This window comes from Theobroma cacao, chromosome 3, assembly GCF_053813885.1.
Source record: "Theobroma cacao isolate CCN51 chromosome 3, ASM5381388v1, whole genome shotgun sequence".
NCBI classification, from domain to species: Eukaryota; Viridiplantae; Streptophyta; class Magnoliopsida; order Malvales; family Malvaceae; genus Theobroma; species Theobroma cacao.
In genome coordinates, this window is record NC_142641.1 from 36,164,730 (window position 1) to 36,176,810 (window position 12,081).

Genomic DNA, 12,081 nt, shown 5'->3' on the forward strand with positions numbered 1-12,081 from the left:
AATAGATGCAATGCCATTGGATGCAATGAAACGTTAATTCAAAAGTAATTTCGGATTTAAAATTATTGGACACCTATTAAGATTTTTCTTAATGGAAGCAGGGAGTAATATGAGGAGGACAACGAGGGTGGATTGGTCATTCCAAGCATTGAAGTTGGTTAAGTCATTTTGCATGGGAAATATGGGTAGTAAGGTAATTAGGGCATGTGCTGAGTTGTTTATATAAAGGAGCAGTTTCTGTCACCCCACTATCTCTCCCTCCCTCGGTCTCTTCTTTGCTTAAACCTCTTTTCTATATGGAAGAGGAAGATCAAAAAGAACTGCAGCTGCTCCCCACTTCTCTCTCCATAGCGTCATCATCCCAGATGTCATCTCGGGCGTCTGATTCTTCACTAAGATATCGATCGACGACGACGAGTGATCAATACGAAGGGCCATCACTCGACTTGCAACTATCGATCAGCCTCCGGCCAATCCAGCAACCATCGAATTGTGTTATTGCAGGACCCATTTGTGACTTCGGTGATGTTAAGGCTGACACAAGCTGCGTTGAGTCCTTGAAATGGCAGGCGGCGGAGCAAATTCGATTGGCAGCTATCGAAAAGGCTTATGCAGAGAGAGTGAGGGACCTTACAAAGAGGGAAATGGAGTTGGCACAATCTGAATTTGCGAGGGCTAGGCATATGTGGCAAAGAGCTAGGGAGGAAGTGGAAAAAGCTGAGAGAATGAAGGAGAGAGCAACAAGGAAGATAGATTCTACGTGCATGGAGATTACTTGCCAGTCTTGCAGGCAAAGGTTCAGGCCTTGATGCTTTCATATAAACCCTTGTTTAAGATATAGCTGAGTTTTTGTTCCATAACCGAGTTTGTTATTGGGGTTTGAAAATTTGGGCATTGAATTTATGCAACTTCCTTCAGCATAGAAGAAGGAAATAACCCAAAAGAACACAATAAAAGCAGCACGAAAACTATGCAATGTCTATTTTTAATTCATTGCAATTGGTGTTTATGATGAATAATTAACCAAATGATAAACTGAAATGAGAATATATATATATATATATATATATATATATGATGAATATATGTTGCCAAGAAATTTGAGTCCCAAATTCAGTTTTCTGTTTGAGTTTGTGTTGTTAATGTCCTGATCAGCTTGGCTTTCATGAATGAACAATTATGGATAAACTATACTATCAAACGGCAAACTTAGATATGTTCCAGGTTCAAATTTTACCAGGAGAACAAAGAGGATAATAACAATGGCCTGTGCCTGTCTACAGCAGGAAATTTGATTTATTGTTTTGGTGACAACCCGACAGGAGTTATGAGTGTACTTAGAGATCATGAAGCACAAATTGAATTTTAGATAGATCATTTGTAAATGAGAGCCTCCTAATAGTTTTCCTGGCATTCTTATGAGATCATATCTCATTTTGAGATCATGAAAGTTTCCAGATGAATTTATCTTTTACTTTACTGTCATGATGCACACAGCTAGAATCAATTAACTTGGTGCATTATTGTCCTAATTCTTTCGGTTGGTGATACATTATTGTCCTAATTGCTAACACGCTTTTCTAGCACAACTTCACACAAATATCAGATAAATGGATATGCATTTTAGCTTTTGAGAATGCAAAAGTACTAGAGAAGCAGATTGGCAGGGATGTCTTATCTGCTAATATTTGTAAGATTGACTCATCATGTGTCTCACTGATGCTATTCCCACTATCAAGAGTAAGGTGTATGGATGAAAAATCCTAACCCACAACATAAAACATACAGATCAAACATCTGGCTTCTGAAGGGATACAATTTAGTGATCAGTTGTGAAGAAAAATGTAACATCCAGTGATCAAATGCTATTCCCATTATCAAGTATAAGTTTGCAGCCTGCTGCATAACTTGCTCACCCCAGCAAAACAAACCAAGTTTCAAGTTATTTCCAAAATGGTCTGCGGTCCTCAACAGGTGGGATTATAACAGTGCTAAAGAGTTCGAGCCAGGATCTCCATCAGCAAGAAGCACACAGATTATGGAAAGTTAATAGTTATTCAACGAAAATCAAATTCGATATCGAATTGAATTGGTCTCAGCTTAGTTGGTGATATCTTGGGCATTAATTAGCCAAGCACACATGCTCATAATTGCATACTGTTGAAACTCAGGAAACTCGTAATTTGCCCTTGATGAGTCAAACCTGCCACCTCGAGAGTCAAATTCAGAACCTTGATTTTGATAGAAGGGCGAAATGAATCAGAACAAAAAGTAAGTAATTCATCAACAAGAAGACAGAATAGCTGTATCCACTTGTATTCAACTTCTTAACTTTTGCTCACCAGAAACCAAACACCCACTACCCATGTCCGGGATCCAACACAAAAGAGACATTTTTGGATAGGATGACTCTACTAAAGCATCAGTCAGAGTAGATAATAGTGAAGCTTTCAAGATGTTGTGACAATGGAGTTAGCTTGATTTGTCAGCAACCTCCGAACACATTACTCATGTACCATTTATCTGTTAGGGAGTAGCTTCAATAATACACCGATTTGATTCTTTGATGAGGTCAAGACTCAAGAGTCTAGACATAATCTAGTGGGGGCAAAGGATCATGAAGTTTCAAAATTAGGCCCTCATGAAAAGCACATTTTTCAAATACATATAAAGAAAAAGGATGTGAACTAAGAAAGTACCTATGATTAACTTAATTATTAGTTTAATATTTCTTTATTTGGTTGCAAGAATCTTCTAAGAGACTAACCTAATTCAGGATCTAAAGCATAATTTGCTTTTTCGCCACTAACCACTCTGGTGTTCTTGTTTCCTCAACCAACTATATCAGAAACGCAACTTCAAAAGCAATTCTTTGGTTGTTTTAAGGCTTGTAGTTTGAACAAAATCACTGCTCCTCTTTGGAACTAGCAAGAGGGCAGCCTTCTGCAACTAAGAAATAAGAACATAACATGCAAGAATTCATTGGAACCAAGCAGCTTTTTTACTTTTTCCTCTTACCATAAAACTATGCACTACTATATAAAACAGCAGCAATCATGATTTATGGCGATGCAACCTGATGGTACTGCTGTAAACAACTGCAAGTTCAGAGATAAGGGAGAAAGAAGACAAGGCTACTTGGAAATGGATTCCAGTGATGGAAATTCACGACCTTGGGGAGTTAAGAAATCACAAGGAAATGCTCAATGGTTGTGTCCCAGTTTGAGTTGCATAATCACCTAACAATCATATTGATGGGAGACCGTATGCTGACACATGACCACTTGCATTATAGGTTCCTTGTCTTGTATTGCTTATTTGGTTACAATCATAGAATTGCAACAGCCATCAATTCTTCCATAAAGTTGAAGTGCAGGATAAAGATGTAGGACATGCTAGCCAAACAATCAAACTAGTCATTATGACAAAACCTTAACATTTGTCTTTTCACGTTTGTCCACATATTATGATGAAGTGATACTGTTTGTTTATTAAAGTTTGATGTAGATATGGTTAATCATAAGACCGACCCTTATTAAGATGAATTGTAAAGAATCGATCATCCTTATCTCCTTACACCAATGGTATGAAACAGAACAGTTTCGAAGACCAGATTTATCTTAATGCACCTGTCCAGTCCTTGCTACCAAAACCAAACAAGCTTTTCGTCCCAGTGCTCAGGGATAATGGAAAGCATATCACCATCTATGCCATGTAGTATATAAGCATTTTGTATGAGTTAACATAGCTCAACTATACTGAACTGCTATTTCTGATTTCCCTGTAAAGTATAAACTCTGCTAATTTTATCCAAAATTGAACATCTGCAGTCTAGTAGAGAAGGCAGTTTGAATCTTTTGAAAGTTCAAAATTTGACTGGCACTGTCAGAAATAGATGCACATTACATATGGCGTCATGTGAGAAATCAGAAATATTTGGCAAAGGGAAGGTGAATTTTCCTTCAAACTATAGGTGTTGGCGCCAATAGTGGTAATGAGAGAGCAGGATGATCATAAATGTACAAGATCGTTTAGACTTCTAGTCGAGTCGTTTATGAACAAATCTTGAGTGAAAAAAAGAAAGTAAAAAAGGCAACTTTTTGAAATTTAGAAAGTTTCAGTCCTTCAGAGATCATGGTGGGACTCAAAAATCATAGTCGAAACATGTGCAAACGTGAATCCTTCCCATCAAATTAGAAAGAAAGAAAGAAAAATAATAATAGTAAAAAAAAAACTGGGCTATACACCAATCGGTCTGAAGATATAAGAACTTTATCTCTTACAAAAGCTAAAGAGATAAAGATGTTGCAGCGAGGTTCCTAACAAAGTACTCAAGGGGCTGCATTGAGTCATTGACATCAAACGATGGACCTGCAGGGAAGACTTATACTCATCATAAGCAAAAAAAATTCCAATGTCCCCCCCATCTGCTAATTATGACTTGTAATACAAAAAAGTTAAATACTATCTATCAAAGCGTGGGAACATGGTACTACAACCAGAATCTTTTTAGGTCCTTCACATTGACCCAAATTTCATTTACCTTTCGGCTGAAGGATGTCGTTGAAATGCCATATCTAATCATGCTTTTTTATATGTTTAAATTTCCCCTTAAAGCTTTATCTTGTTTTTCCTTCCAAATCTGGCCTGTAGCTAAAAAGACTAATTATCGAAAAGTTGTATGCCAAAAAATCATGGACTAATACTTAAATCGATTCTTAATCTATTTAGGATAATTTTAGATCATTAATTGTTATTAATCAAAATATTACTTATCATTTTATATCACATAATATTGATATAGTATGTTCATATATTATAGTAGATGATGATATGATGTGTTAATGTGACATATGATATGATCACATGATATTTTTATTTTTCATGTAAACGTCACATGACATAAAAAATTACAAGTGATGTTTTGATTAATGTGAGTTAGTCAATTGTTATTTATAAAAACTTGTTTGATTTAAAATAAAAGTATAAAAATTTAATTGAACATAATGGAAAAATAAAATTTATTTAAAATTTTTAAATAATTTAATTTTTTTTAAAATATTATGTTAAAAATCATAAAATAATATAAAATACATACTCACATGAGGGATTATAAAAGTGACAAAAGGAAAAAAGAAAAGAGATTGAGATTTCTTTCTTTGTTTTTTATTTCCTTCTTTCGGGTTTTAAATAACAATTTCTTTGGGATCTTTGAAAAAAAAACACAATTTCTTTGCATTTCTTTTTTTTCTCCAATGGTAAGGTAACACTGCCACTGGCGGTAACTTGGCGGGAGTTAGTTACATGGACAAAACGGTGCGTTTGATCAAGTAACTAAAAAAAGGGGGTTTTTTTTTTTCATTGAACCAAAGAAAGAAGGTATACCCAAAACCGCGCTAACGTTTTAGAATTTTAGATTGGGAGTTTGGGACCAATTTTCTCCGTACAACAATGGAGGATCGTTCAGAGAAACCAAACCCTAACCCTAAATCGCACTTCAAGAACCAAAATTACGACAACACAAAGGGGGAGAAGAAGCAGAAGAAGAAGAGCGAATTTGAGTTTTGCAAGGTTTGTAAGCTGAATCACAACCAAGGGCCACGTCATAAATATTTCCCTAACCACAAAAACTCCCTCTCCGCTTTCCTTTCTCGGATTCAGAACAAAATTAACGACATTCGCTTCTTCTTGAAAAACCCCACCTTTATTCGACCTGAACACGCCGAACGCAACCGATTTTGGTGCGTCTTCTGCGATGCTGATGTCGACGAGCTCGATAGCTCTTTCGCTTGGTAAGCTTTTTAATTTTGAAGCGGTTTCATTATTTTTAAATTTAAGTCTAAAATTCATCTGAACACAGAAACTTTGAAGCTTGGCTCAACTTAGTTAAATAGTTTGGAATTTACAGCCATTTTAGATTAGTTACTTAGAAAGCAAAGGGAAAATCGGAAACTAAAAGTTTGGATTTAATGAGTGAAATTTATCAAAATAAACAAGATTGCTTTGCGTTGCCTACAATATCTCAGTGACTGAATTTTGATGGTGTTCGTGTTTTTGGTTCTTTGCAAAGTGAAAATGCTATTAATCACTTGGTGAGCGCGCATCACCTGAAGAATTTGAAGCATTTTCTCTGGCAATATGGTGGTAAGATGGACTGTTTGGACATGTATAGGATATTGGAAACTGATCTAACTAAGGTATGGCCATTAGATTGTTAGTAAAAGATCTCCAAAGAAAGCTTGGAATGATATTAATTGTGTTAAAGAGTTCATTTTTGGTCATTGTAGTGGCAGAAGAAGTGCAAGTCATTGAAGAGTGAAGCTGTGGCTGCCCTTGGTGAAGGATCTTGTGGAGTTGTATATGGAACTTCTTATGATATCCAAAATAATGTCAACTTTGACAAAATAAATAATCTTGAACAGAATGATATTAACCCTCTCAAATCAAGTTATTCAAATGTTGTTACGCCTTTACAGTACCATACGAATGAGTCTCAGATATCTAATTCAAGATTCTCCGAAGTTGCAAACTTTGGTTCAAATTTGCATGATGTTAACTTTTCTTTGCCTGCGGCTGCATGTTCCAATATTAGTTTGTGGAACTCGAATGATTTGACAGGTATGCATGTCTGGTTATTTGATATTTTTCTCATTTAATCTAGTTCTAGTTGTTTGACTGATATCTCAGTGAGGGTTTCTTATATAAAAAATGAGAATACACTTATTAGTTTTGTTTTTATGTTCTCTGTGCTTGAATTGCCAGCTAACAGCATAAGCCAACATGATCTTCTTTACAAGAATGGAATATGCTCAGCCAATGCTTACCTGAGTCATATTGGGGTAAGTTTATTCATCCATGCGTTTTGCCTATGGAGCTAATTTCATTTAATTGTTTCTGAGAAAGAATCTTGTGACTGTTCTTATTGTGCTAAAATTTGAAGCCATCCCATAACAATATTATATGCTTATTGGGATATGGTATTTAGTACCTGGCTTTGTTCCTAGAGTTGAATGCAGAGCCTTGTCCATCCTTATTTTGCCATGCCACTTTCCCTCAGGCTCTTGAGGAAGTTGATCATGTAAGTAGTTAAATCATGAGGTGCACACTTGAGACTCTTCACCTTGATGGACACCTTGAAACTGCCTCCCATAGTAAAGTGCATTGCTGGATTGGAGAGCTTGCTCTTTTGTATTCGACTGAAGCTTCCTCTCTTTAAACCCAGCTTTACCATCTCACATGTGATCTTACTGTTAAGGGTCTTTACTAGTTTCCATTAGTACTTACTTGCAGTTGGATTCTCAGGATTTTGGTTTGGAGTTAAGTTGCATAGGCGACAATTGCTATTACCGTTATTTGCCATTGAAGTGCCTGCTCATTATTTTCTATTTAAATGCTCGCTTCTTTATGCCATATCTTTACTGTTTAAAATTTCACCGGTGCTAATTATATCATGTGCTTGAACTTTGAATATAGTACTGTATGCCTGGTATGCAACAAGCCCATCATCTGGATTCCTTCTCATGATTTTTTTTCTATGAAGTTCTGCTGTTTTCTAGGATTTCACAGACTAGTTTCTTCATACATGAAATTACAGTTATGTTTTTCGCGAATATATATTATGTCTCATACAGGTGTGCCAAGTGTATCAGGGTGGAAGCATGGTGAATAGAGAAAGCAGTTCTCTGGGTAATGCTCTAATTAGATTTTGCTTTCATATAATTCTATTTTCATTCCAAGTCACTCTAAAATGTAAAAAAACAGTGTGCTAAAAAATTTGCTTATAGTTGCCTTGTAGCAAAGTGGAGGGATGCTTTTGAGAATGCTAATTTGTATTCATCATCTTATGACCATATTTTTTCTTCAGGTTTGCTGAGCCTAACTGAAGTCGCTTCCCTGTCAACAGTAGATGCTGGAGGAAATGTGCATTCTGGAGCACCCCCTCCCTGGTTTGAAGCAACTGATGAAGCAAAACCAGCTTTAACTAGCTTTATTTCATCAAATAAGTCACAGAAATCCTCTAAGTTGAATCCAAAAAGGGTGGGAGCTGCTTGGGCTGAGAAGCGAAAGATGGAGCTGGAGAAGGAGAAGAGAGGGGAGATTGTCAAGAGTGATTGTGATGCTAACTGGCTTCCTAATTTTGGTAGAGTTTGGCAGTCAGGTAGCAGGAAGGAATCTAGAAAAGAATTTGAGATCGAGAAACAGAAGTTCCTCAAGGTTGAAAGTCATTCTGAGATGCCAATTAAGATACAGCCTTATATCAGCAAGCGAATGGTAAGCATCACATTTTCATATACCACATCATTCTGAAGGCTAGTTTCTCAAGAGGTAGAAGTGGAATGACAAACATGTGCTCTATTCCATGCTCACTTGCATCAGCTTGTATGGCTGTCATTTGGGTAAGGTGACGTGTCTATGTATTATAATGCAGAACTTATAATGGCAATTCAAAAGTTAGCCAAGCTGGTCTTTGAGTTGTCTTCTTAGCAGTAAAGGGCATGTTCGTAGAATCTCATTACTTTGCTTCAAAATGCAACTAATCAACTGCGTCTTGAGTAGATTCACTTTAGTTTGAGTATTTTCCAGGAAGAAACTTGCTGCTTCTTGAAAAGATAATTGATCTAACTGTCTAGCTCTGGCATTATTGGCATTAGCTTATAAGTTTATACTGCATTATGTTGAAAGCAGATTGTATGTTTATGTTCCTAACCTTTCCCCCCTTTTTGGCAGCGAAGAGATTTTGGTGAATGATAACTAGTGACCATGCAAAGAAAAGAAACTCTGGTGAAGCTGATGCTCAAAGAATCAAGTAGCATTCTTTTGTTTTTCCCCTCCCATGGTGAATCTAAAGATTCACAGGGAGAAATTTTCAGGAGAAGGGGCAGTGGGTCATGGTGATTTCACCCTAAGATATTTAGGAAATGTTGAGATCCTTAAATGTGTTACACCTGGATTCTTATCCTACCTCTCAAAGTTGTGCACATTGTACAGCATAAGAAATACAAATTATCTTCCCTCCCGGATCTTTTACATTCCTCACAAAATGTACCATTGGCTGTGTTTCGTTCTTTCTATAGCAAGCAGATGTGCTGTTTTGAATTTGAACCATGGATTTCTGAGCAATGGCACCCAGATTATTCATACAATTAGCAACCTGAACAATGGCCACTTTACCTTAACTTATTACAATATTTCGGGTCATACACGATATTATGAAAGAAGCTGTTAGTAACAACCAAGTGCATCTATTGTTTCTAAATTTACACGCATATGAGCAAAATATGCAACAAGGCAGTCACACTCGTACTCTGACTGACCGAGTCCATCTGATGTTTCTTCATATACACGCATATGAATAAAATATGCATTCCGGATACTCACAAATCTCTGATGTTTCTTCATTTACACGCATATGAATAAAATATGCAATTCCAGATACTCACAAATCTGCCTTCCTGAGCCGGAATTCCGTCGTCAACAATGTAGGGGATAATCGTGCCACTTGTATATGATACCAGACCTAATATATCCTGGATGTGGCACTCCAATTTTGGTGATATATCTTTTATAACGCGAAATGTGATGGTATCTTACTCACAAATTCTAGGACGCACGACCTGTAGCAATGGTGCCACTGATTGTTCTGTTGCTGCAGAAAAAGAAGGCTATTACTCTATCCGAACTGTCTCGGGAGAGCAAAACCTTGTAGAATTTGATTGACCGGGGATTCTAAAGTTCCAGAATTTTCCTTTAGCAGAAACCAAGTTCTCTTCACACAGGAATTCCCAAGAACACCATTTTTCTACCGTCCGATGAACGTCGTGTACTACAACATCAGTCGTCCTCCCAACCCTGGCTAACATACTAGCAGTGTAGATAGTTGACATCCTGCCTGGTGCTTCTGGTCCGTCCCCAATTGGCCCGTCCACCACCACGACATCCCATTTAAGCTGATAAACTTCTTTTGGCAAATTTCTCAATGCCAATTTGCAAGTTGATTGTTGGAGCAGACTTGTGCTTGGTGCGCAGGCAGGATTTCCCCTGGCATGCTTGAGCAGGCTGTATGCCTTCTTAGCTGGTACCTGGTACTTAACCTTATGAATTCGAGTTCCATTAGAATCAGCTTTGATTTCACTTATCTTGTAAGGGTCATCCTCGAGAAAAAGAGTGACGCCTCCTGCATTTATTGATGAGAGGTTGAGGTACTGCGATTGAAGCCCGAAAACTAGGAGGTTACAGGGTGCTTTACGGGTAATGAGATTTGAAAGAAGCTTGAATTCTTTTGGGGTGAGAAGGGTTGCATTGGCGGAGGATTTGTGCGGACGGGAGACCCCCGGTGCATTTGATGTAACCTCACTGCATTCAGAAGGAGATGAACACTCCTGTTGAAGAGTCGACGACAAAGCAGAAGCTGGAGATGTGGAATGTGAAGTAGTAATTGCGATTTTAAGAAGTCTGAGAATGGAAAGGCATGAGAGGATGAAAATAAGCACCGGGAGTAGTGTCTTTCCAGAGAATTTCATCCTTCTAGCTGCTCTGCCAAATTTGGGGCTTGAACCTGAGGCTGCAGTAATAGAAAACTGAACCGAAGGAGTGATCTGAGGGGCACGGAAATGAGAAACTTCAGGAGGCATTTTCTTCCTTGGCTTTTTTCCTTTTCCAGCACCTTACGGGCACTACTATCACATCCTCCTCACAGGGTAATTGTGGGTTTTTGATGGCATGGGTTGTTATTATGTTATCAATCTTCGTATCATCTTGAGTGAGGAAGAAGAAATGGTTTTTGCTTTTGTTTCAAGTGTTAAACCTTTCCTTTATTATCAACTGTCAGCCAGTCACCTAGTTGCATCGGTTGTCACGTTGCGTTTTAGCAATTAAAGCTACTACCCGTAAAGAAAAAGAATAATTAAGGTTTGGTGTTTCTATCATTTTGCAGGATCCGGCACAAGCATAGGCACGTTTAGGGCATTGTTTGATTGGTTCATCTTTGTATCTTAACTGTTTTCAGCTTGTTTGGTGGGTATGCGTGATGCTGAAGGAGGCTCCTCCAGTTTGTTGCTCCATCTCTTTCAATCATTTTTTACTTTCTTATTTTAGTACAGTAGCATGGTGCATGCGAAATTGTAAGGTTTGTTGTTTTGTTGGCTAAGGCCCAGCCATGGTTGGGGTCCTAGCTAGGCTCATACAGAGAGAAGATCAGGAGCCAGAGACTTGCGCATGCAGATTTCCAGCCCAGCTCCGGATTATGCATTGCAATTTGCAAACCATCTTCCCAAGTCCCAACCAAGATGTGCAAAAATGAACCTTTCCATCTGTTTGCTGGAGGATTGTGATATTTCATGCATGCTATTGGCATGCTTCTTTCGGCTTAGGAACTTCAGGAAAGTCTGAATGGATCCAATCATGTGTGGTCCAAAACCATAAGCTGTTTGGTTCATAGTATTTGCCCCACTTGAAGGGTGGGAATTACTCTGCAGGTTTACGGTCAAGTCAAAGTCCTACAATCCCCTCAAAATAGGAGTGTATAAGAGAATATGCATCGTAATGTCCAAAGGTGATGGCAGTGAATAAGATTAGCAGCTTTGGGAAGAATTATCAATAATTGTTTGCAATAAAGTTTAGGGAGCATGGGATTAAACCTTATGACCTTTTCCTTTTAGAGACTTAACTATTGACTAAATTATATTAGAAATACTTGATCAAAAGAGTTAGTGGAGGAAGTTGCATTCTTGATCTTATATGAATTACTGTTCCAGTTGATATGTTCTGGTTGTATTGATAAGGTGAGAGGTCCTAGTAAGGAGTCCATGTTTTTGTCTGTGTCCTGTATTTTTGTTAGTTATGTTATGTGTTTGGATAGGGAAGTGATTGATAACATGCTGTGTTTGAATTATTTTTGTTGTCTTTGGGGTTCCAAGGGCTCGTGTAGTTTGCCGGGTATTTTTCAGCAGAGTATTGCCTAGAGGTTTGAATTCATTATGCCCCCACTGCTGCATAAAGACATCAAACCTCCTCTGTTTTTTTATTAGCCAATGGCCACCTTTCCAAAAAAAGAAAGAAGAAATACTTGATCAAAAATTTTTC

The 12,081-nt window shown here is 37.7% G+C and overlaps 3 protein-coding genes across 5 annotated transcripts; 2 read left to right on the forward strand and 1 right to left on the reverse strand.

The window, feature by feature from the left end:
• Positions 1 to 258: 258 nt before the first annotated feature.
• On the forward strand, positions 259 to 980 carry LOC18605107 (SHOOT GRAVITROPISM-like protein). Its single transcript, XM_007037923.3, has one exon. The coding sequence runs from the start codon at positions 297 to 299 to the stop codon at positions 807 to 809; it is 513 nt and encodes a 170-aa protein (XP_007037985.3). The 5' UTR covers positions 259 to 296; the 3' UTR covers positions 810 to 980.
• A 4,389-nt stretch (positions 981 to 5,369) lies between these two features.
• Positions 5,370 to 9,027, forward strand: LOC18605108 (coiled coil protein). Of its 3 annotated transcripts, none has more exons than XR_016025351.1 (7): positions 5,370 to 5,792; positions 6,071 to 6,197; positions 6,288 to 6,618; positions 6,763 to 6,839; positions 7,632 to 7,686; positions 7,865 to 8,396; positions 8,728 to 9,027. XR_016025351.1 is itself a non-coding variant. In XM_018118046.2 (7 exons), the coding sequence occupies exons 1-7, from the start codon at positions 5,452 to 5,454 to the stop codon at positions 8,746 to 8,748; spliced, it is 1,359 nt and encodes a 452-aa protein (XP_017973535.2). In that variant the 5' UTR covers positions 5,370 to 5,451; the 3' UTR covers positions 8,749 to 9,027. The 3 variants fall into 3 exon arrangements, 1 of the variants encoding a protein (XP_017973535.2); XR_016025352.1 differs by having other exon boundaries at positions 7,650 to 7,686; XM_018118046.2 differs by having other exon boundaries at positions 7,865 to 8,271.
• Positions 9,028 to 9,089: 62 nt separating this feature from the next.
• Positions 9,090 to 10,711, reverse strand: LOC18605109 (glucuronoxylan 4-O-methyltransferase-like protein (DUF579)). The gene has a single exon (XM_007037926.3). The coding sequence runs from the start codon at positions 10,629 to 10,631 to the stop codon at positions 9,666 to 9,668; it is 966 nt and encodes a 321-aa protein (XP_007037988.3). The 5' UTR covers positions 10,632 to 10,711; the 3' UTR covers positions 9,090 to 9,665.
• Positions 10,712 to 12,081: the final 1,370 nt, after the last annotated feature.